Genomic DNA, 17,488 nt, shown 5'->3' on the forward strand with positions numbered 1-17,488 from the left:
AGGATAAACTTCTAGAAAGGAAGCTGAAGGTCTTAGCATTACTGTGTCCCAATTACCTGACTGATTAGTGGATCAATGGAAAGATAATAAAAAAAAGTGCTGCTTTTCTTTGTCTCATGAAACCAAACCAAGAGTCTTTAGTTTTGTCTTTGTGTAACGCTTTTTGCCACTGAAAACTAAAAAAACTAGAGACAAACGTTTGCTGCTGTTCATGACCGGTGTGTACACGTACAACACTTGTGTATTTATAAATTTGTACCGGCTAATAGTGTCAGAGTGGAGGTCCGCCCTGTTCTCATTACAACCACTGTGACCTGGCCTCTGTCTGTGTGTGTCTGTGTGTGTGTGTGTGTGTGTGTGTGTGTTGTCTTAATGAGCTCTGGACTCTCTTAACGAAGGCGTTCCCCTTTAAGAAGTGAACTGCCGTCACCTCGAGTTGTTGAGTGTCGTGCTGAGAGTCACTCTAATGAGATCAGGGCGGGCAACAAGTGGCTCAGACACACACACACACACACACACACACACACACACACACACACACACACACACACACACACACACACACACACACACGCAGGTGAAACATTAATAAACTGAAGAAGAAGAATGCGGCTGTGAGGACAGAGCTACACCAGAAATCCTACAGAAAATCTAAAGAAGAAGAAACTCCACCCCTTTGTTTGGTCGACAGGGCAACATTTACTGCACTTTATTAATGTAAACTTTTATTATAAAGCTTCCGTTTTAGATTTTCATAGTTTAGTGAGGAGTTTAATGCCGTTCATCAGGCCAGCTGCCTCCTACCTTCAAGGTATGGTGGTAATCAGAGGTCAGTGAGTCCTGTGAGATGAAGATGGGATTCACAGAAGATTTCAGACTTTAAACTAAAAAATGTATCTGATAAATCTGCATTTAAGGTATTAGAACTTATTACAGCCAATGAAAGAGATGGTTTCTGATTTTTGCATTATTGGGGGCGTGGACTTTTTGACTGACAGGTGGGTGGTGACCCAGGTGGCTGTAGTTATTGGCTGTCTGCTAGGCTTCACCTCAGGTAACTATCGGCCCTGAACTGGACCTGTGGACCGCGTTCGGATTGACTTGTGTAATTTGGTAATAAATAGAATCACATCATCAGCATCTAGCGATAGCTTAAGCTCAGTCTGTCCCTCTGGAGCATTTTTCAGGCAGTTGTTCATAGATTTTATTTAGAGTTACTAATTATCAAGTACCTGTCTCTGTGTCCACAGTTTATGAGTGGAGCTCACCAACCAGGTTAGCTAGCGTTAGCTATAAGCGCTCCACCCTCTTGACCAAATATGGTCACTTCTGGCTTCACAAAGCAATGGCTGATGCCACATCCATGGTTTACTACTCAGTTTTCTTTTTACATGAAAAGCAGCCGTGCAGTCAGTAAGTCACCTTATCTGCATATAAGAAGATCCAGAGTTCGAATCCTGGAGTTGGCATCCACTATTTACTCACCATTTATACATCTTTCAGGTCAACAGATGCCAGACTTAGTTTTTTATTTTAGCAATTTGTTTGAGCCCTGATTACTACAGTGTCATTTAACATAGTTATGGTTATCTCCTCTTTTTATGAGGTTTTTTTTAATGCTGAACATTTTTAAGTGCCAGAAAATAAAATAACTTTTATAAACAATTGGATAAAAAAATAACTGCTGGGTCAGTTGTTGATTGATTAGCATGTTTTTGTGTGGCATAAATGTTCATGTTTAGAGACTAAAAGGTGAGGGAGAGAGTCTCATTAAAAACAAGTGTGAACATGCTGCTAATGGGCACACACACACACACACACACACACACACACACACACACACACACACACACACACACACACACACACACTCACAGAAGGTAAAATGGAGTGCAAATGGAGCGATAATGGGGAAAGGTAGTTGAACCTTGAATGTGAAGAGCAGCCTCGCTTCTATTGCGCGCACACACACAGACACACACACACAGTGTATTTAAAACACACACACAGCGTAATGAGGCAGCAGGTCAGTGGAGTGCTGAGCCCAGCGTCGACACTGAGGAGCAGGCAGGAGACGAGGCGAGAGCGGCCACAGGGAACCATCAAATCAATTAACGTCCACTTCCAAAAAATACAACAGGAGGAAGTTCGGTGCTGAGCCTCGCAGCGCCTCCTCCTCCTCCTCCTCTTCTCACTCTGCTCCGGAGGAGGCGGAGGGGGAGTCTGTGTCCGGCTTTATTAGCATGAATTTGGATAACGAACAGTTGTCCTGTGATAGTGAGGCTGGGATGTGAGGTGAGACGAACAGAAACATCCTGATGGGTTTGTAGTTTCACACGTTCTCATGTTAATATTTCAGGATCTTACACATCCAGAATGAACCAAATAATTTCTAAATTTACTGATTTTAAATTTCTTTCATGTTTTGTGAGTTGGTCTTTTGTTTGGTTTTTTTTTATTCACAATCACCAGACCACTGCAGTCCTTAGATATATGAGCCTATGGAAGCTTTAAAGACATTATCTTTAAAAAAAACTTTAATTTCAGAGAATAACCTAATTTTTTCCTAGTTAATTTGGAACTATACATCCTTAAGTCCCTACATTTTTTAACTTTAAACTCAGAGAATATTCAATATTTTTCGTAAATCTTTCGTAAATGTCAAAGAAAATAATTTTTTTAGTTAAATCTGTTTTTCTTTTTTTGGGTGAAAATATGTGTTTCTCTATTATTATTTTTAACTTACTTAAATTTCACCAAAAAAAAAAAATTATTATTTTTAATTATTTTTTTTCCCATAAATTTATAGATTCTAATTTTAATCTCAAAGCCTTTTTTTTCCTCAAACCTCTTTTTTTACTCTTTTTTTTTAGTGAGAAAGTCGGTAAAAGAACAGTTGAATTACATTAAAATAAAAAAAAATAAAAAAATCAGATTAAAAAAAAGCTTTTTTCTATTAAAAGAAAAACATCTTTGGTTTGGTTTAAAGAAGCAGAGAATGAGAGGAACTCCACATTCCCACATCACGTGAAGCCAGCGCAGGCTGGAGCAGCAGAATAATCTGTGTGAGCGTAATGAGGTGTTTCTTTAAAAATGAAACCCGACACGTTTCCAGTGAGCTCCATTTTCAAATGATTAACGACATAATGAAACGTCTTTCTGGCACTCAAACAGCCCGCTGAGCTTCACCGCTGCATTAACACCACAGAAGAAGAAGAAGGTGCATTTGAAGCCGCTGGGAGCTGGAGAGGGATTTTCACACATTCTGCTGCAATTACTGTCGACGCCGCTGCGCCGTCACAGCGGGCTCGTTTCTTAAACGCTGACCCCGAACACAAACAGCAGCCCCTCTCTCTCTCTCTCCTGGCGAGGCGGCACCTAATCAGAGATGCGATTTGTTCATTAGGAGAGTACAAACGAGGCCGTGGCGGCGACTCGAGAGGCCGCGATTAGAGCTCGCTAATTGCCTGATTTGCTCGTCAGGAGACCCCCTCCTCACTCTCTGCTGCTCGACATGAGGGGAGCTTGTTTGCAACAAATTAAGAGCCACTTCAGGTGCTCTCCTCGCTGTCGCAGCGGGGACGTCTCGTGGCGGAGACGGTCGCCTCTTTCCTCTCCTTCTTTTATTCTTTTAAAACGGTGCAATCAAGGAGCTCAGGAAGAAGAAGAAGACCAGAGGAAAGGAAGCCGCTTTGAAGGGAGAAAAGAAGCGGGAGATGAAGTGGACGAACAGAGGGAGGGGAGGAAGAAAAAGGAGTGACGGCAAATCCGTCCCTCTCCTTCTCCTAATGATCCGGTTGGAGGACCCGGGAGAGCCCCTCGGTCTAATTGATGTCAAGTGTGTGATTTCACTGTTAATCAAGGCCGAGGCTTCAAACACTCAGAGCGAGCGAGAAGAGCAGACAGGAAGTCTCACCTGTTTGATGGGGATGGCTCGCCCGCTGCCGATGCTGTCGGCTCGAGCCTCCAGGCCCTTCTTGTCCTTGTCCGCCTCGCTCGCCTTCCTCGACTGTGGAGAAGACCAGAGAAGAAGAGTTAGCATCAACGCATCGAAGCAAAAACCCCAACATGCCACAGTTTAATAAAAGTCAGCGCCTGCTGCAGACATGCCTGATATGCAGAGTGAGAACTCAATGGATGAAAAGCATCTGAAGTCAAGAAAAAGTCTCAAAATCCTGAAAGAGCTCAAAGAGTGGCAGCTTTAACTTTAAAATAAACAGAAGGACCAAGAACCGCCTGCCCCAAAAAGCTGTTTTGGCTCTTACAGTTAATTTCCCCCTTAATAACAACTGTATGGGTTGATTTTAGTTCAGTTTTCTGTCAACAGTTGTATCTAAAAACCTGGACAGACTCCAAATATTTCAGTCCTTTAAAGGAGAAGCACACCACTTTATTGGCTGGCTTTTGGGTTACTTAGCTTATGTACTATTTCAATATAGATTATTTACATTCATTTCAACCATCTTTGGATCATTTTACATTTGCTGTTTTACATGCTGTTTGGTCTGATCGTATACACGGTAATACATCATCAATGACAGGCGGCGCTCGCGAGCAGTTTTTAGCAAACGACTGATTAGTGGGCATTAAAAAAAAACAGCTTCTGCTCATCAATCGATGAGCGATCTCATCAGAAATAACATTGTTTTAAATCTATGCAAAGTAGTCCATTGATCATGTGCTAAACCTTTAAAGTAACTTAGAGTCAAAAGATGGGTTTTGCATTAGAAATGATGTCCATAACTACAAAAACCTGGAGCAACATTTCTTTTCTTTTTGTTGTTTGTGTGGGCCGCGTGTTTGATGGTGACTCACAGTGAAGAGGTTGGAGCGGCGTTTGGACTGCTTGCGGACGGGTGTTGGTGTATTGGTGGTCTGCGGGACGTCGATGCGGAGCTCCTTCTGGCTGGTGCTCGGCGTGGACGGCACAGACGACGAGTAGTCGCTCAAACTGCCGCCGCCATTACTCGTCTGAAAGGACGGAGGAGCAGGAAAAGATCAGAGGAGAGAAGAAGAAGAGTCAGAGTGTTTAAGGTGGAAGCTGAGAGTTTTTGCAGATGAAGGTTTTGACTGAGGCGAGGTTTCCTGGAGTTCTGGACAGTAATCAGAGAGAGCTGAGGAAGCACAGAGGGCTGGTCTGTGAGGGCAGCGAGGAGATAAACGCCGCTCTCCCGGGGGGACGCGGCGGCTGAGCGATGGCTTTTTAATGAGAAATCGATGCAGGACTGAAGGATGAGGATCGAAGAGCTTACCGGCCTGAAGCTCCAGCAGCTCAGTGTGGTGCAGATGTTTGTTCATGCTTGCTCTCTCGTTTTTGATAAAGGCGTTTTTGTTAAAAAAACTATGAAATCTGAGCGAGAATGTTTCTTCATTTTAGAAAAATCTCACTGACTAAATACTAAATAGGTCCACTTTCAGCTTTATCTCATGTTTCAGCAGAGAAAGGCTGAGTTACAGCTAAAGCCTTTAAAAGGAGCTGAGTTAAGTTAAATCAATCAGACTAGAAGCCTTTAGCAGCTCTTCATAACATCAAATGATCTTCATGGTTCGTTTAAAACTGATACAGCTCAAATTAAAGCTGGCTAATCGACACAAGTCAGACGCAGATCTGTTTCAGTGTTTGTGTTGTTCAATATGTTCCAATATGAGAACTTTTTTCTTTGTTTTACAGAAAGGAATGGAGGAAGATAAAGAGGAAAAGACGCCTGGTTTCATTCAAAAAAGGTGTCATAACATATTCTGCTCAGCAGGGCGGCGCCAACTCCACTGTTCCTGATCCATCTGCAGCACATGTAGCAGAGCAGCATCACAGCAGGGGGTCATGGCAGTGTGTCTCCACACAGGTAAACTGTTGACTAGTTTTCCTGTAAACTTAAATACTCCAACATAACATATGTATACATTATATATGCAGACCATTGACTGCTTTATTTATACGTCTGTGTGACCTCTGACCTGGCTGATGTGGACGGCCGACACTTGTGTGGTGCAGACAGACGAGTGACTCGGGGAGTTGGGGAGCGACTTGCACGGCCCGATGGACAACTGTTGCTTCTTCCTGGTGGCCACAATCTTCTGGGCAACTGCAACAGACAAAACACACAAACCAGATGATGCCAAAGCGCTCACACAGCTCCAACAACCAATGAGGTCACTTCAAAAGGATCAAAAATATCTCATCTCTGAGGCACACCCTGTCACTAACAGGCTTTAAAGACCAGCACCACCTACAGGCTGCACTCTTCATCACATCCTTGCGGTGAAGTGTGTCCGTGTCCACGCTGTGTAGAAACAGCCTCTGTGTCTGGTTTTATTGAGCTGTAACTGGCCTCTCTCTCAGTTTGGTGGTTTTATTAACGTGTATATGAAGCTCAGAGGAGCCGTTTTACAGTCTAAAAGCAGCTAAAAGTTTAACCCGGGAGCCACAAACAAAGCAGTGAAAGTCACCATTTACATTTTCTGCCTCTACTTCACTTTAATTTAAGGAAAAAAATATTCCTTTTGTGCATTAATACCCAGAATACCTCTGAAACAAGCTCTACTCTGGCTCAATTATGTATCAACCTGAACTTTATTTGAATTCCTAATTCTTCTGTCATTGTTTTAATTAGGCTTCTCCCATATTACGACCCGATGGAGTCTCTTAACATCATTCCTACTGATGTTTTTATGATCTTCAGTGCAGCTGAAGTCAGGCCCACGGAGGGCTAATCAATACCTAAAGAGACAATTAGGGATGATCCAAGCATCCTCTCCTCTGATTGGCTGTTCATAAAGGCTGAGGGGGAGGTTTCCTCATTGACTGACATGGACCTTTTAGAATACTAATGAGAGAATAATGACTGCAGCTCAGCATTGTTGAGACCGGTGGAGGGCTTCATTGTCAGATTTGATGATTTCAGCTCACATCATCAACACCATCAGCCTAAACCACACTCTTTCATTTATGACGGTTTGATGTTTCCATCAACATCAGGTCAGGATCTGTCTTCAGCGCCACCCTCAGGAGACACAGTACCGCTACACTATACGATAAAGGTTCATCTCGTTCAATCCCAAGAGGGTGTGGCACCAAATACTTTCAGTGATTGTCGTGGTTGCGCCATAGTTTGCAACCTCCAGCAACTACTTCCCAATCGGTTGGGGCATATACATTTTTTCCTAGCAACTTGTGGTTGCCGGGGGGCGGGGGTGTCTAGGCTTGAGTGACTGAGACCCTACATGGTCACAATTGGTTTTACTGTTGACCCTCCTCACAGCAGTATATTCCTCATCTTCTGCGCCTGCTTTTCTAAACCAAGAGTCCACCAACAGGAATCAGTTATGGGTGTATACGGTTATTATGGATAAGCACTTCACAGAGCCTCACTTCAAATAAACCGAACTACGCCTTGAAGCTGAAAAAGTTTTCTCCAAATGCAGCTCCCCGATAGGTAAGTTAAGGTCGAAAAATCATAGGATGACATTCAGGTATATAGTGGCGTAACATTTCAGCGATTTCCTCTATCCATCATTTGTATTTATGTTTTTCCTCCTGTATTAATTAAAATCTGGCAACATTGTTCTGTTTACTGACATGGAGCCTTTTCCAGCTCCTGGAGGAAGACCTGGACCTTTAAAGCTGAACACAGCACTAAAGGTCTTTGGCTGAGAGATGTTCACACAGCCTGCTCAGTCAGTCGGTCTCACCAGCCTCCGTAAATAATTGCACTAAAATGTGGTCCCAGCAGGTCAGCACCAAAGCTTGGCATGATCAAACTGTTGTGCCTGTCTGATGATGTGTTGGAGGAGTCGAGTGTTGCACTGGAGACAGCAGAGAGTTAAGACTTTAGTGACTCCATTATCTCTGTTCCAATAAACACTGGCCTGTTTCATGCTCTCGCAGATGAAGCCATTGTTTTAATTGGGCTCGTTAAAGGCCCCGGCTTCGTTAATGAGGACCCAGTCGTAAACATTTACCTCCAGGTGACACGGGGCCGAGCCAAGGGCAGCAAAGAGAGAGAAGAAACTCGGAGGTGTTTAAAAGAAGCCTCTGCGGCACCGATGGAGCCGTTCAGAACAAAAACAGACGATGAAAGCGAGCGAGTCTGATCAAAAAATCGCTGCTTTCAGCTCCACGGGATCCACATTAATGCTGAGATGGTGATTAGATTGTTTGATGAAGCTCGGACACATTTGCTCTGACACTGATTGTGGGCTTTTTTCACTGCATTTGCACTGACAGTTTCTTTCTGATAGGAACACTTTTGTAATTACCTTCTGCAGACTTTAACAAACATTCACCACCAGGGGCACCGTTTTACCAATGCGTATATGTGCTGTTGTGTAACTTTTAATAGTTTTAATATTTCTTTTAATATGACTTGCATGATTAAATAAAGATTACATTCACTTGCTGTCACAAACTGTGGTACAGACTGGTACACCAAAGTGCAGTCTACTTCAGATCTGTTAAACTCAGCACCCAGAGGCCAAATCCAGCCATATGCCAGATTTAATGCAGCCTGGCAATTGATTTAGGTTCTGAAAAACCGCAGAGTTGCCTTTTGTATTTTTTTTATGTGGATCGATTTTACACTAGAAGGCTGAGCTGTAAAGTGCACGTAAACTACACGGTCAAAGACCTTTTATCGTTACTTTTTCATTAAAATTGTTTAGGACGTGAAGTCATAGTGGCTGGTTCTTCACATTCTGTTATTGGCTTTAGGTGGTTTCAGAAGGTTTTTGCCTATTTTAAAAGACAGGAATTTAGAATCGCTACCTTTAAACTCATGCATTTTTCACCTGAGAGTTTTGGTTTAGGTCTTATCGACAGAGATTTTCATTGCTGCCTTTATGTAAATGACCCTTCTTCTTCTTCTTCTGATTTTTTTTGGTTTTCGTCTGGTTTTGCTGCATGATGGAAACATCACAAACTTGCTCCCTAACTCACTGTCCTTTCAAATTTCACAGTTCCTGGATGTGGTCAGATTTTTGGTAGGCTCATGGCAACCAAAGGTCGTCCAATATTCATGTTCATCCAGTGAATCATTACAGATTATTTTATTGATAATGGTAGAATAAACTGGTCATTTAGATAAAACCTCTTGTTCTGTTTGACCAATAGTCTAAAAACTAAGATCATCAGCCTGACACAACACCATTTGTTGGAGTTTTTGGTGGTAATAATGTACTGACAGTGAGCAATGGTCAGCTAATGTAGCTCCAGCAAGATTTTTGGCCCTTCATGAGAACAAAGTTTGAATCCCAGAGTGAGAAAGTTAAAGAGGACTGAACCTCAGCGTGTCCGTCCTGCACCTGGCAGGCTGTATATTACTTTAAGTGTTAAGAACAGTTATGATAAGGCTGCGCTAAATATTTAAACTGCACGGTTAATGCAATTTAACTTTATCCATCAATCTCAGTTCTGCTCTGAGAAGCTGCCATTTCTTCTAATGGAAACGTCTCCCCTTTGATCAGATTTATGACGGGGCCGCACCGCCGGCTCACATAAAGATGAAGGGGGAGGTGGGGGTGGGGGGGGTTAGCTGACTGCAGCATTTCGCTCTTTCCATGTTAAAGTCAAACACCAACGCTGTACACAGCTGCTGCAGATGTGGCATCAGAACATGAGCTGCTGCAAGATTATGGGGGAAAAAAAAAAACACCAGGCCGAATTTCACAAAATTTATTTGAAAGCTGGAACGTGGCCGGAGGAGAGAGACGTTAAATTTTGGTTTGAATCCAATCAATTTTCTTAAAATGTGAAAACAGGGCATTGACCCTGGTTTGATCACAGGAGCTGTCTGTTAAACTACAATCATTTATATATTTGTAAGCAAAATAATTCAACAGCCACCAAAGTGAATTTTATGAAACTTGTTGGGGAGGTGTGGTTCATCATCATGACTGATGGTGAGATATTAATCTGATAAAATCCTCTTAAAGTGGATGTTTTCTGCTTTTTCTTATTTTCTATCATATAAATAATTTTAAAGTATTTGATGTTTATATATTTTTATATATATATATATGTTTTGAATAATGAGATAAATTTGGGTAAAATTAAGTGAAACTTTAGATTGTAGCTCACAAGAACTGAGTGCTGCCCCTCAGCAGGCTTCCAGAATCCGGCCAATGAGAAGCAAGCATGCTTTTAGAGAGACAGGAGCTAAACATGGTGTTTCAGACAGGATGGACTGAAGGGCTGCATAAACGCCCAGCGTGAGATAAATAAGTATAATTTAAACTGTGAATCATGCAAAGCTTCTCCAGCAGAGTTTAAGGATAAAAATGAGGAAGCTGAGACAGAGCAGAGCCAAAGGATGTGCACACTGTGTGTGTGTGTGTGCGTGTGTGTGTGCTGTGTCTGAATATTTACACACTGGATGTGATTTTTATACTGCAGGAACGTTTCTGAGTGACTGCGTGACAGAGCGTGTGCGGTCATTAAAGCTCGTTAGTGAGCGCTAACGAAGCGTCCTCAGTCTGCACTGTGACATGGACCAAAAAGAAGAAGAGGAGGAGGAGTGTGTGTGGGTGCATGTGCGTGCGTGCGTGTGTGTGTGTGTGTCTGCGCGCACTGGGGTTCATGTCGGTGTAATTAGGCTAATTAAATTAGTGCGCTGATGGACGAGGGAGCGCAGCGCTGTCACCCCCGTGCTCCTCCCCTCCATCCCTTACACAGAGGTCACCCCCCCACCCCCCGACTGGACCAGGCTTCACTTCCCATTACAGCAAATCACATGTTAAACATGTTAAACACACACACGCATGTACACACACTGAATCACAACAGACAACAAAGACGATTACAGATTACAGATTCAACCATTCATTCATTTTGATGCAGATTTGAGCTTAAAATTAAACTTTTAATTAAAAATGTCCAGAAGTTCATCCCAAAGATCTTTTATTTAGATCAAAAACTTATTTATGAGAAGAATCGAATTTTAGCAGAATTAAACAGAGTTTACACAAAAACGCAACAATTTTAACATCTCAAATGGATGTTTGTGTAACCGTTAAAGGTAAAATGGCAAAAATAAACAGGTTACAGCTCAGGTGTGAATATCGTTGGGTCTTATGAAAGTTAACAAAACATTTTAGTTTAAACTCAAAAAGAATTTTGATCATTTTTTTTTTTTTTTTTTTTACAGTTTGGTCAAATCTCTCAACACGACCGACTTCAGGAGCCTAAAGGTCCGAGCTGGAAACGCTGGAATGCCAGAAAACAAACATTTACAGCTCAGGTGTGAATATTGTTGAGCTTTTATGAGTGTAAACTAATTTTGCCAGAACAAAATCATGTGGGAGACATTTTTTACTATTTTCTTACATTCTTTAGGAGCTTTCTTTCAAACTTTTGCTACAAAATCGTTTTAAAAATGTTTCCTAAAAGACTTTTTCTGGCACACAGTTCCATATTTTAGTGCAGCAAACAACAACAATTTGAACAGGTAAAGGTAAAGTTTTAAAGCTAAAACTGCCAAAAATTAGCAGCTACAGCTCACATGTGAACAATATATTCCTACATGTATAACATTAGTATCAGTATATAGACTGATACTAATGTTATATCAGTTTTATGAAGGCCTCTGTGGGTCTAAAGAAAAGAAAGTGAGGCTTTAAGTGCATAAAACAAAGAATAAAACCTTCACATTGATGACCATCTTCGTCCTCCTCTTCCTCGCCCCTCCCTGACCCAAAAAATGTCATTACACCAAGCGGGCCAATTATATTTAATGCTAAATGTTGTGGTCATTCATGCAACTTCCTCGTCCCCGTGCAGCCGCTGCGACTCATCAAAGCCTTTATTACATTTACCACACACACACACACACACACACACACACACACACACACACACACACACACACACACACACACACACACACACACACATCACATCAAATTAGTACGAATCAGCGTTTCTGCACTGCGAGCTGCTGCCCGTCTCCGTAACGTTCCAGCTGATTATGAGCGCAGGCTCATTAAAGCCCCGCCCCCCGACCCCACCGCTGGCCAACCAGCCGCGATCGATGAAGGCTGGAAACGCAGCGAAGGTCACTAAAGAGCGATCGATGCGCACAGAAACATCGGCGTGATCATAAATTGTGATCTGAACCCCGATCGACATGTTTGCAAATGTCATTTAAGAAGAAGAAGACGAAGAAAATCAGAGTGGATCCAAGAAGAATCGATCAATAAATAAATGTATTAATCAGGCTCCAATAACAGCTATTATACTGTCATTTTAAATCAACCAATATCAGCTACTGTATAAAATATGAACACAAACACCCAGCAACCAAACTCCATTCAAATCTTTCAGCATTTAAGATCTTTTTTAATTTCATTTAAATTTGAAGATTTATTAAACGTTTAATATATGCTGCACATTTCTTATTGTGTGATTAAAAAAAGTAAAGAATAAATTTCAAAATCTTTTAAAATAAAAATTAGATTAGGAAGAAACTTCAGTCTGAATTACTTTAAATTCATTGAAATAAAGGAACAAATTAAAGAAAAACATAAATTAATACAAATTTTGTTTTGGAGATTATTTCTTAAACAACTTCCTGTTTGTGTACAGGCTTTTATTTTGTAAACTCAGGTGGACCAACAGGTGAAGAGTGACGCCGGCGATCAGCTGACCGCAGCTCTGTGTGTGATGATGACATCGTTCTTACCAATCAGAGGACGGCTGAGAGCCGAGCACGCTGCCACGGAAACCCTCAACACAAATTAAGGTCACACAAAGAAATAATTACACACTGTGAGAGTGTGTGTCTGTGTGTAAACTCATACACATGCTTCCAATTACACACATGAGGATACATGAACAAACTGTACAAAGAGAGGAGGGAAAAGGAACGACAGTAACACACACATGCATACACATCATCACATACAGACAGGGGTGTGTCCAAAGGGAGGCCATGAGGTGCCCCCACCCCATAAAAATCCAGAATACTAGCAGTAGCAGTACTATAGTTTTACTGATGAAGCATTTTACTTGTGGTTTGGGATCTTGCCCAAGGGAGCAGCTGGGGATCGAACCACCAACCTTCAGACCAGCAGAGGAGCCCCTCAGTGCAGCTGCTGCTGTAAACCCTGAGTTCAAATGTTACTTTATTGGCCCGAGTTCCTAAAAACAATCCTGTTTGTCTCAGTTCATATCTGTTACCATCTCAGTCTCCTCATCCATAAAAACACGTCTGACTCACACACTGCGGTTAAAGCGGACACACATTCAAACAAAAACGCACACAGAGGAAAAATATAAATAACCACTAAAACAAACACACACACACACAGTCAGGGCTGCAGGCTGCAGCGTCGTTCTGCTGGGTGATTAGAAAACTGATTAATTTGGGATAATGACGAGAAGAATACAAGGAGACAGTGTCACACACAATCTCACACACACAGACTCACACACATAGTGGAATAATTAAGAGGATAATAAGGCAGCGTTTAGTGTGGAAAGCTTCCTCCTGGGCCGACCGCACGCACACACACACACACACACACGCACACACACACACACACACACATGCACACACACGCTGTGTGTGCAGCTCTTCTTGTCTTACAATTAAAACTCTGCAGTGTTTCTCTCCTCTGAGGATTCATCTGTTCCTCTCCTGTGATCGACATGCGATTCTCTGCTGCTGCACTGCCCCCTGCAGGACAAGCTCAGCAACAACACCGACCGGTGACGGATGAAGGCTCGCTTCTCTCTCTGAACACGTTTCATCACACACGCTGTACTTTAGCTGGAGTTCATCCGCCACAGAAAATAGTCCCTTAAAGATGAACTGTATTTTTAACTTTGGGGGGAAAACTGCTGTTAGAGGAAATTCTTTCAACCTGATTTCTTAAGAAACTTCCTGCATGCTGACAGGAAGAGCAACACCCTGAATTTCAGTTCCTACCTCGAAAGCAGGGCTTTCTCTTTAACATTAAACTCTAAATAATTCACAGTGTAATGTCTTCTACAGTGTCAGCACTGGTACATGACTGATCTGCAAGACTGTGGCAGAAAAACACTCTTGACTAGTTACTGTATCCATAAAAAGAGTCCTTAAATTTTTCACAGGCTCTTATTGTGGAATATCTGCATCCAGGAATCAAACAGCACAATTCTGTAAAACGTGTCGCGCACGCCTTCTTATTTTAACCATCGCCCACCTGTGGGGGGAGGGGCAGCTTCAACACAGAAATCAAGAAGCCAAGAAGAAGAGTTAAGAGTTGCATTTTAGTGTTAGCTGCGTGATTCCTGGGCTCCATCTCAGCCTGTAACTCTGCAGCATCCATCTGATACGTGAACTCTCCTCAGCTTCACATATTTTTATTTCTTGCTGTCTCTGATTGTTAAACGCCTGCTTCAGGCGTCTGTGAATCATTAAACAATCAAAAAGCAGGCGACAGGTTTCTCTGCTCTTCACCTCAGCTCCACATCATCATCATCATCATCGTCACCAGTCAGAGAGCAAACCTGTACCCGGCGCCTGAGCGGCAGAACCTGCTCTGACCTGCTCAAAGTGAGACTCAGGTGGACGTGGACAAAGCCAGAGGCCGTCAGACTCGCTGCTAATTAACCGCCGAGTCCATGTCATCCATTTCTCTCTCTAATTACAGCCGTTAACCCCGCGCCTGCCGACCGGCCGCCTGTCGCTTCATTAACGTCTCGGCTGCCTCTCTTCTTATTAATGTGCTCTCAGAGTGTGAAAAATGAGCCGCAGGGTTTACTATTTGCAATAAGAGGAAAAAAAACTTTTCTCCTGAACCCCTGTGCCTCTTTATATTTGCTCCTGTGGACGAGGGGTCTTCACACATTTGTGTTTTTCAGCCTCAGCTTCCTGTCCTCAAACTGCTGCTTTCAGAGGGATCAGAGGTCACTAAAATGCTCCTGTTAAACCTCTTAAGGAGGTTCAGTGCTGCAGACACAGCACAGGGCAGGATGGGTAAAAGGGAAACAGCTGAAGGCCTCCATGAATCAATGAAGATGGTAGAACAAACCATCAGTCCACTGGTTTCATGATGGTGTACTCAGCCAGACCTATGAACCTGATCACTTCATCGTTCTGCTGTTTGGGTCTAACCTGCCTCCACTCAGAGGTGAGCAGCTCACAGCTCGGTGAGGCTCAGATTTCACACAGGTGTGGATGTGTTCTCACTGTGTCTCTGTGACTTTGTGTCTCTGTGACTTAGAGAAAACTCGGCTCATATTTATTCACTTTCCTCAGATGTGCACGGATGTGAGGGTCAGTCAGGACCTTAGCTCTCCGGACACTCTCGTCCTCCTCCTCCTCTTTGTCCTTCCTCCTGCTCTAATGTCTGATTCTTTTATTAATCCCGTTGGGGAATCGTCTCTTTTTGTAGCCCCCCCACCTTCCTCCCCCCACTATGATAAAACTTAATTGCTGTTCGGTTTGAGCTAAATAGCTGAGCGGGTCCATTTAAGTCTTAATTGACGTGTGATTAAGAGCGGCCGAATGGCTCTGGCCGGAACGTCGGAGGGGGGGGGCGGGTGTGCAGGGGGAGGAATGTCACCTTCCCAGAGGACTGGACTCTGGTTTCCTGGTGATGTTGGACTCTTTTCCCTGACAGATGGCTGCTTACCGTCCTGGAAGACTCGCTCCACATTGAGGCCGTAGGTGGCGCAGGTTTCGTAGTAGGTGCAGCGTTTGAGGTCGTTGGAGAGCTTCCTGGCCCGGCTGTCGTCGATCACCCTGGGGTTGGTCGAGCTGATGGCGTCTGAGAGGAAAAGGGGAGGGAGAGAGAGAGTCTGTGTTTAAATTCATGTTTTACAGTTTTCCTAAATGAAGGAAACTCAAAGACACTTCTGCTTTTACCCAAATGTTCAGATATGAGGTGTCATAAATATAATAAAAGCAGCGAGAGTGACTCATACAGATATTTTATTATATTTCTGGCCTGTAGATTCAGAAGAAACGCCTCCACATCAGCGCTCTGGCTCATGAAGGTGAAAAGAAACAAGAACAGAGCTTCAGGAGGAAAACTTCAGCAGCACTCTGGCGCCACCTGCTGGTTAAAAGCTTCAAAGCGCTTTGGATTATGCTGCTTTACAGATCATGAGAAGAAAGGCTTATTCAGTACACCTCTGAATGAGATTCATTATTATTATTATTTGGAACTATTTCTATGAGTGCATCTTACTTTAGAAAATCTATTAAACTCTATGCTCACACAGAAGTCAAGAGAAGAAATCCTTCTGCTGCTTATGAGTGCTGAGTGATGACCATCACTGCACTGTTTTGGTTTCAGACTCATGAGATTTTCAGTAGATGGATCTATGCTGTGAATTTGAACATCCCAGCTGACGTCAGTCTCGAGTTATGGCCAACGCTAAAGTTTCTGACACAACATCAAACGTCTCCACCATCCTGTGGACACAGTGTGTCAGTAATGCTGCAGTCGCTGCACCAGCACAGGGACCGTTTTATTTCCTCGTTATGTGAATGAATTTGAGTACTTCATTGGCATCTTCATTGTGGCTGTATTTAACTAACAATTAACGAAGTCTGTAAAATGGAGGGAGCTTTGACTCAACCAACAAACATGTTTACTGTTAATTAATCAATTATTTCACTTCATTAATTATGAATTAATGCTGCCTTAAAATGTCCAAACAGAGGAATCACAGACTGATTCAATAAAGACGACTCTGCAAATGTTTTTAGGGGAGTTTGCAGGGCTGAGATTTATTACAACTAACTGATAAATTGATGACTGACAAGCTCTCTCTGCAAAGATTAGCCATAAACTGCTCATCAGAGGCAATGAAGTCAAATTTTTCAACTGCAATGGGGATTATTCACCACTAGGTGGAGCCAAAGCTCCAGGGAAAAAAAGCAGACATGCAGCGAGAACGGGGGACTGAATTTCCTGCTGGGGACAAAAATAAACCCCGTCAGGGACACGGTTACAGAAAAAATACACGCAAGATTTGGTGTGCACAGTGAGGCGTGCGTGTGTGTGTGTGTGGTACCTTGTGTCCCGACCAGGACCAGCGGCAGGTCGGCAGTGTTCCTGTAGTTGGCGAGGCGGCTGAAGTAGTGATAAACGGTCTGAAAGCTGATCTCGTCCTCCAGACTGAAGACGAAGATGACCGCGTCCACCCACAACGCAAACTGCACACACACACACGCGCACGCGCACACACACACACACACACACACACACACACACACACACACACACACACACAGTGTCAATTAAAACTTTATTTACACTCACAGTGAAACTAACATTTAATAACCTGTGTGCCAGTCACAGGGAGCAAAAGATTTATCAGCGCACTCACTGACTCCCACAACAAAAACATTTGAGATAGCTTTTAGACTTTTTTTAAAGCGGGGGAGGAGGAGGGAAGCTTCAAACCCTCAAACACACTCTGAGAAAACAGCCCAACAGTTGAACCCGTTTGGCCCTGATGGTGATCTAAGTCTGACCCTGATGTAGACCATATTTGGCCTTT

The 17,488-nt window shown here is 43.0% G+C and overlaps 1 protein-coding gene across 1 annotated transcript in view; it reads right to left on the reverse strand.

The window, feature by feature from the left end:
• Positions 1-17,488, reverse strand: part of agap1 (ArfGAP with GTPase domain, ankyrin repeat and PH domain 1) — a 128,987-nt gene that overhangs the window by 70,247 nt on the left and 41,252 nt on the right. The window contains 5 exon segments of the mRNA XM_030752466.1: positions 3,917-4,009; positions 4,816-4,971; positions 5,956-6,083; positions 15,610-15,744; positions 17,000-17,141. Coding sequence (XP_030608326.1) covers positions 3,917-4,009; positions 4,816-4,971; positions 5,956-6,083; positions 15,610-15,744; positions 17,000-17,141 — 654 coding nt within the window.

The sequence above is a fragment of the Archocentrus centrarchus genome, chromosome 2 (assembly GCF_007364275.1).
Source record: "Archocentrus centrarchus isolate MPI-CPG fArcCen1 chromosome 2, fArcCen1, whole genome shotgun sequence".
NCBI lineage: Eukaryota > Metazoa > Chordata > Actinopteri > Cichliformes > Cichlidae > Archocentrus > Archocentrus centrarchus.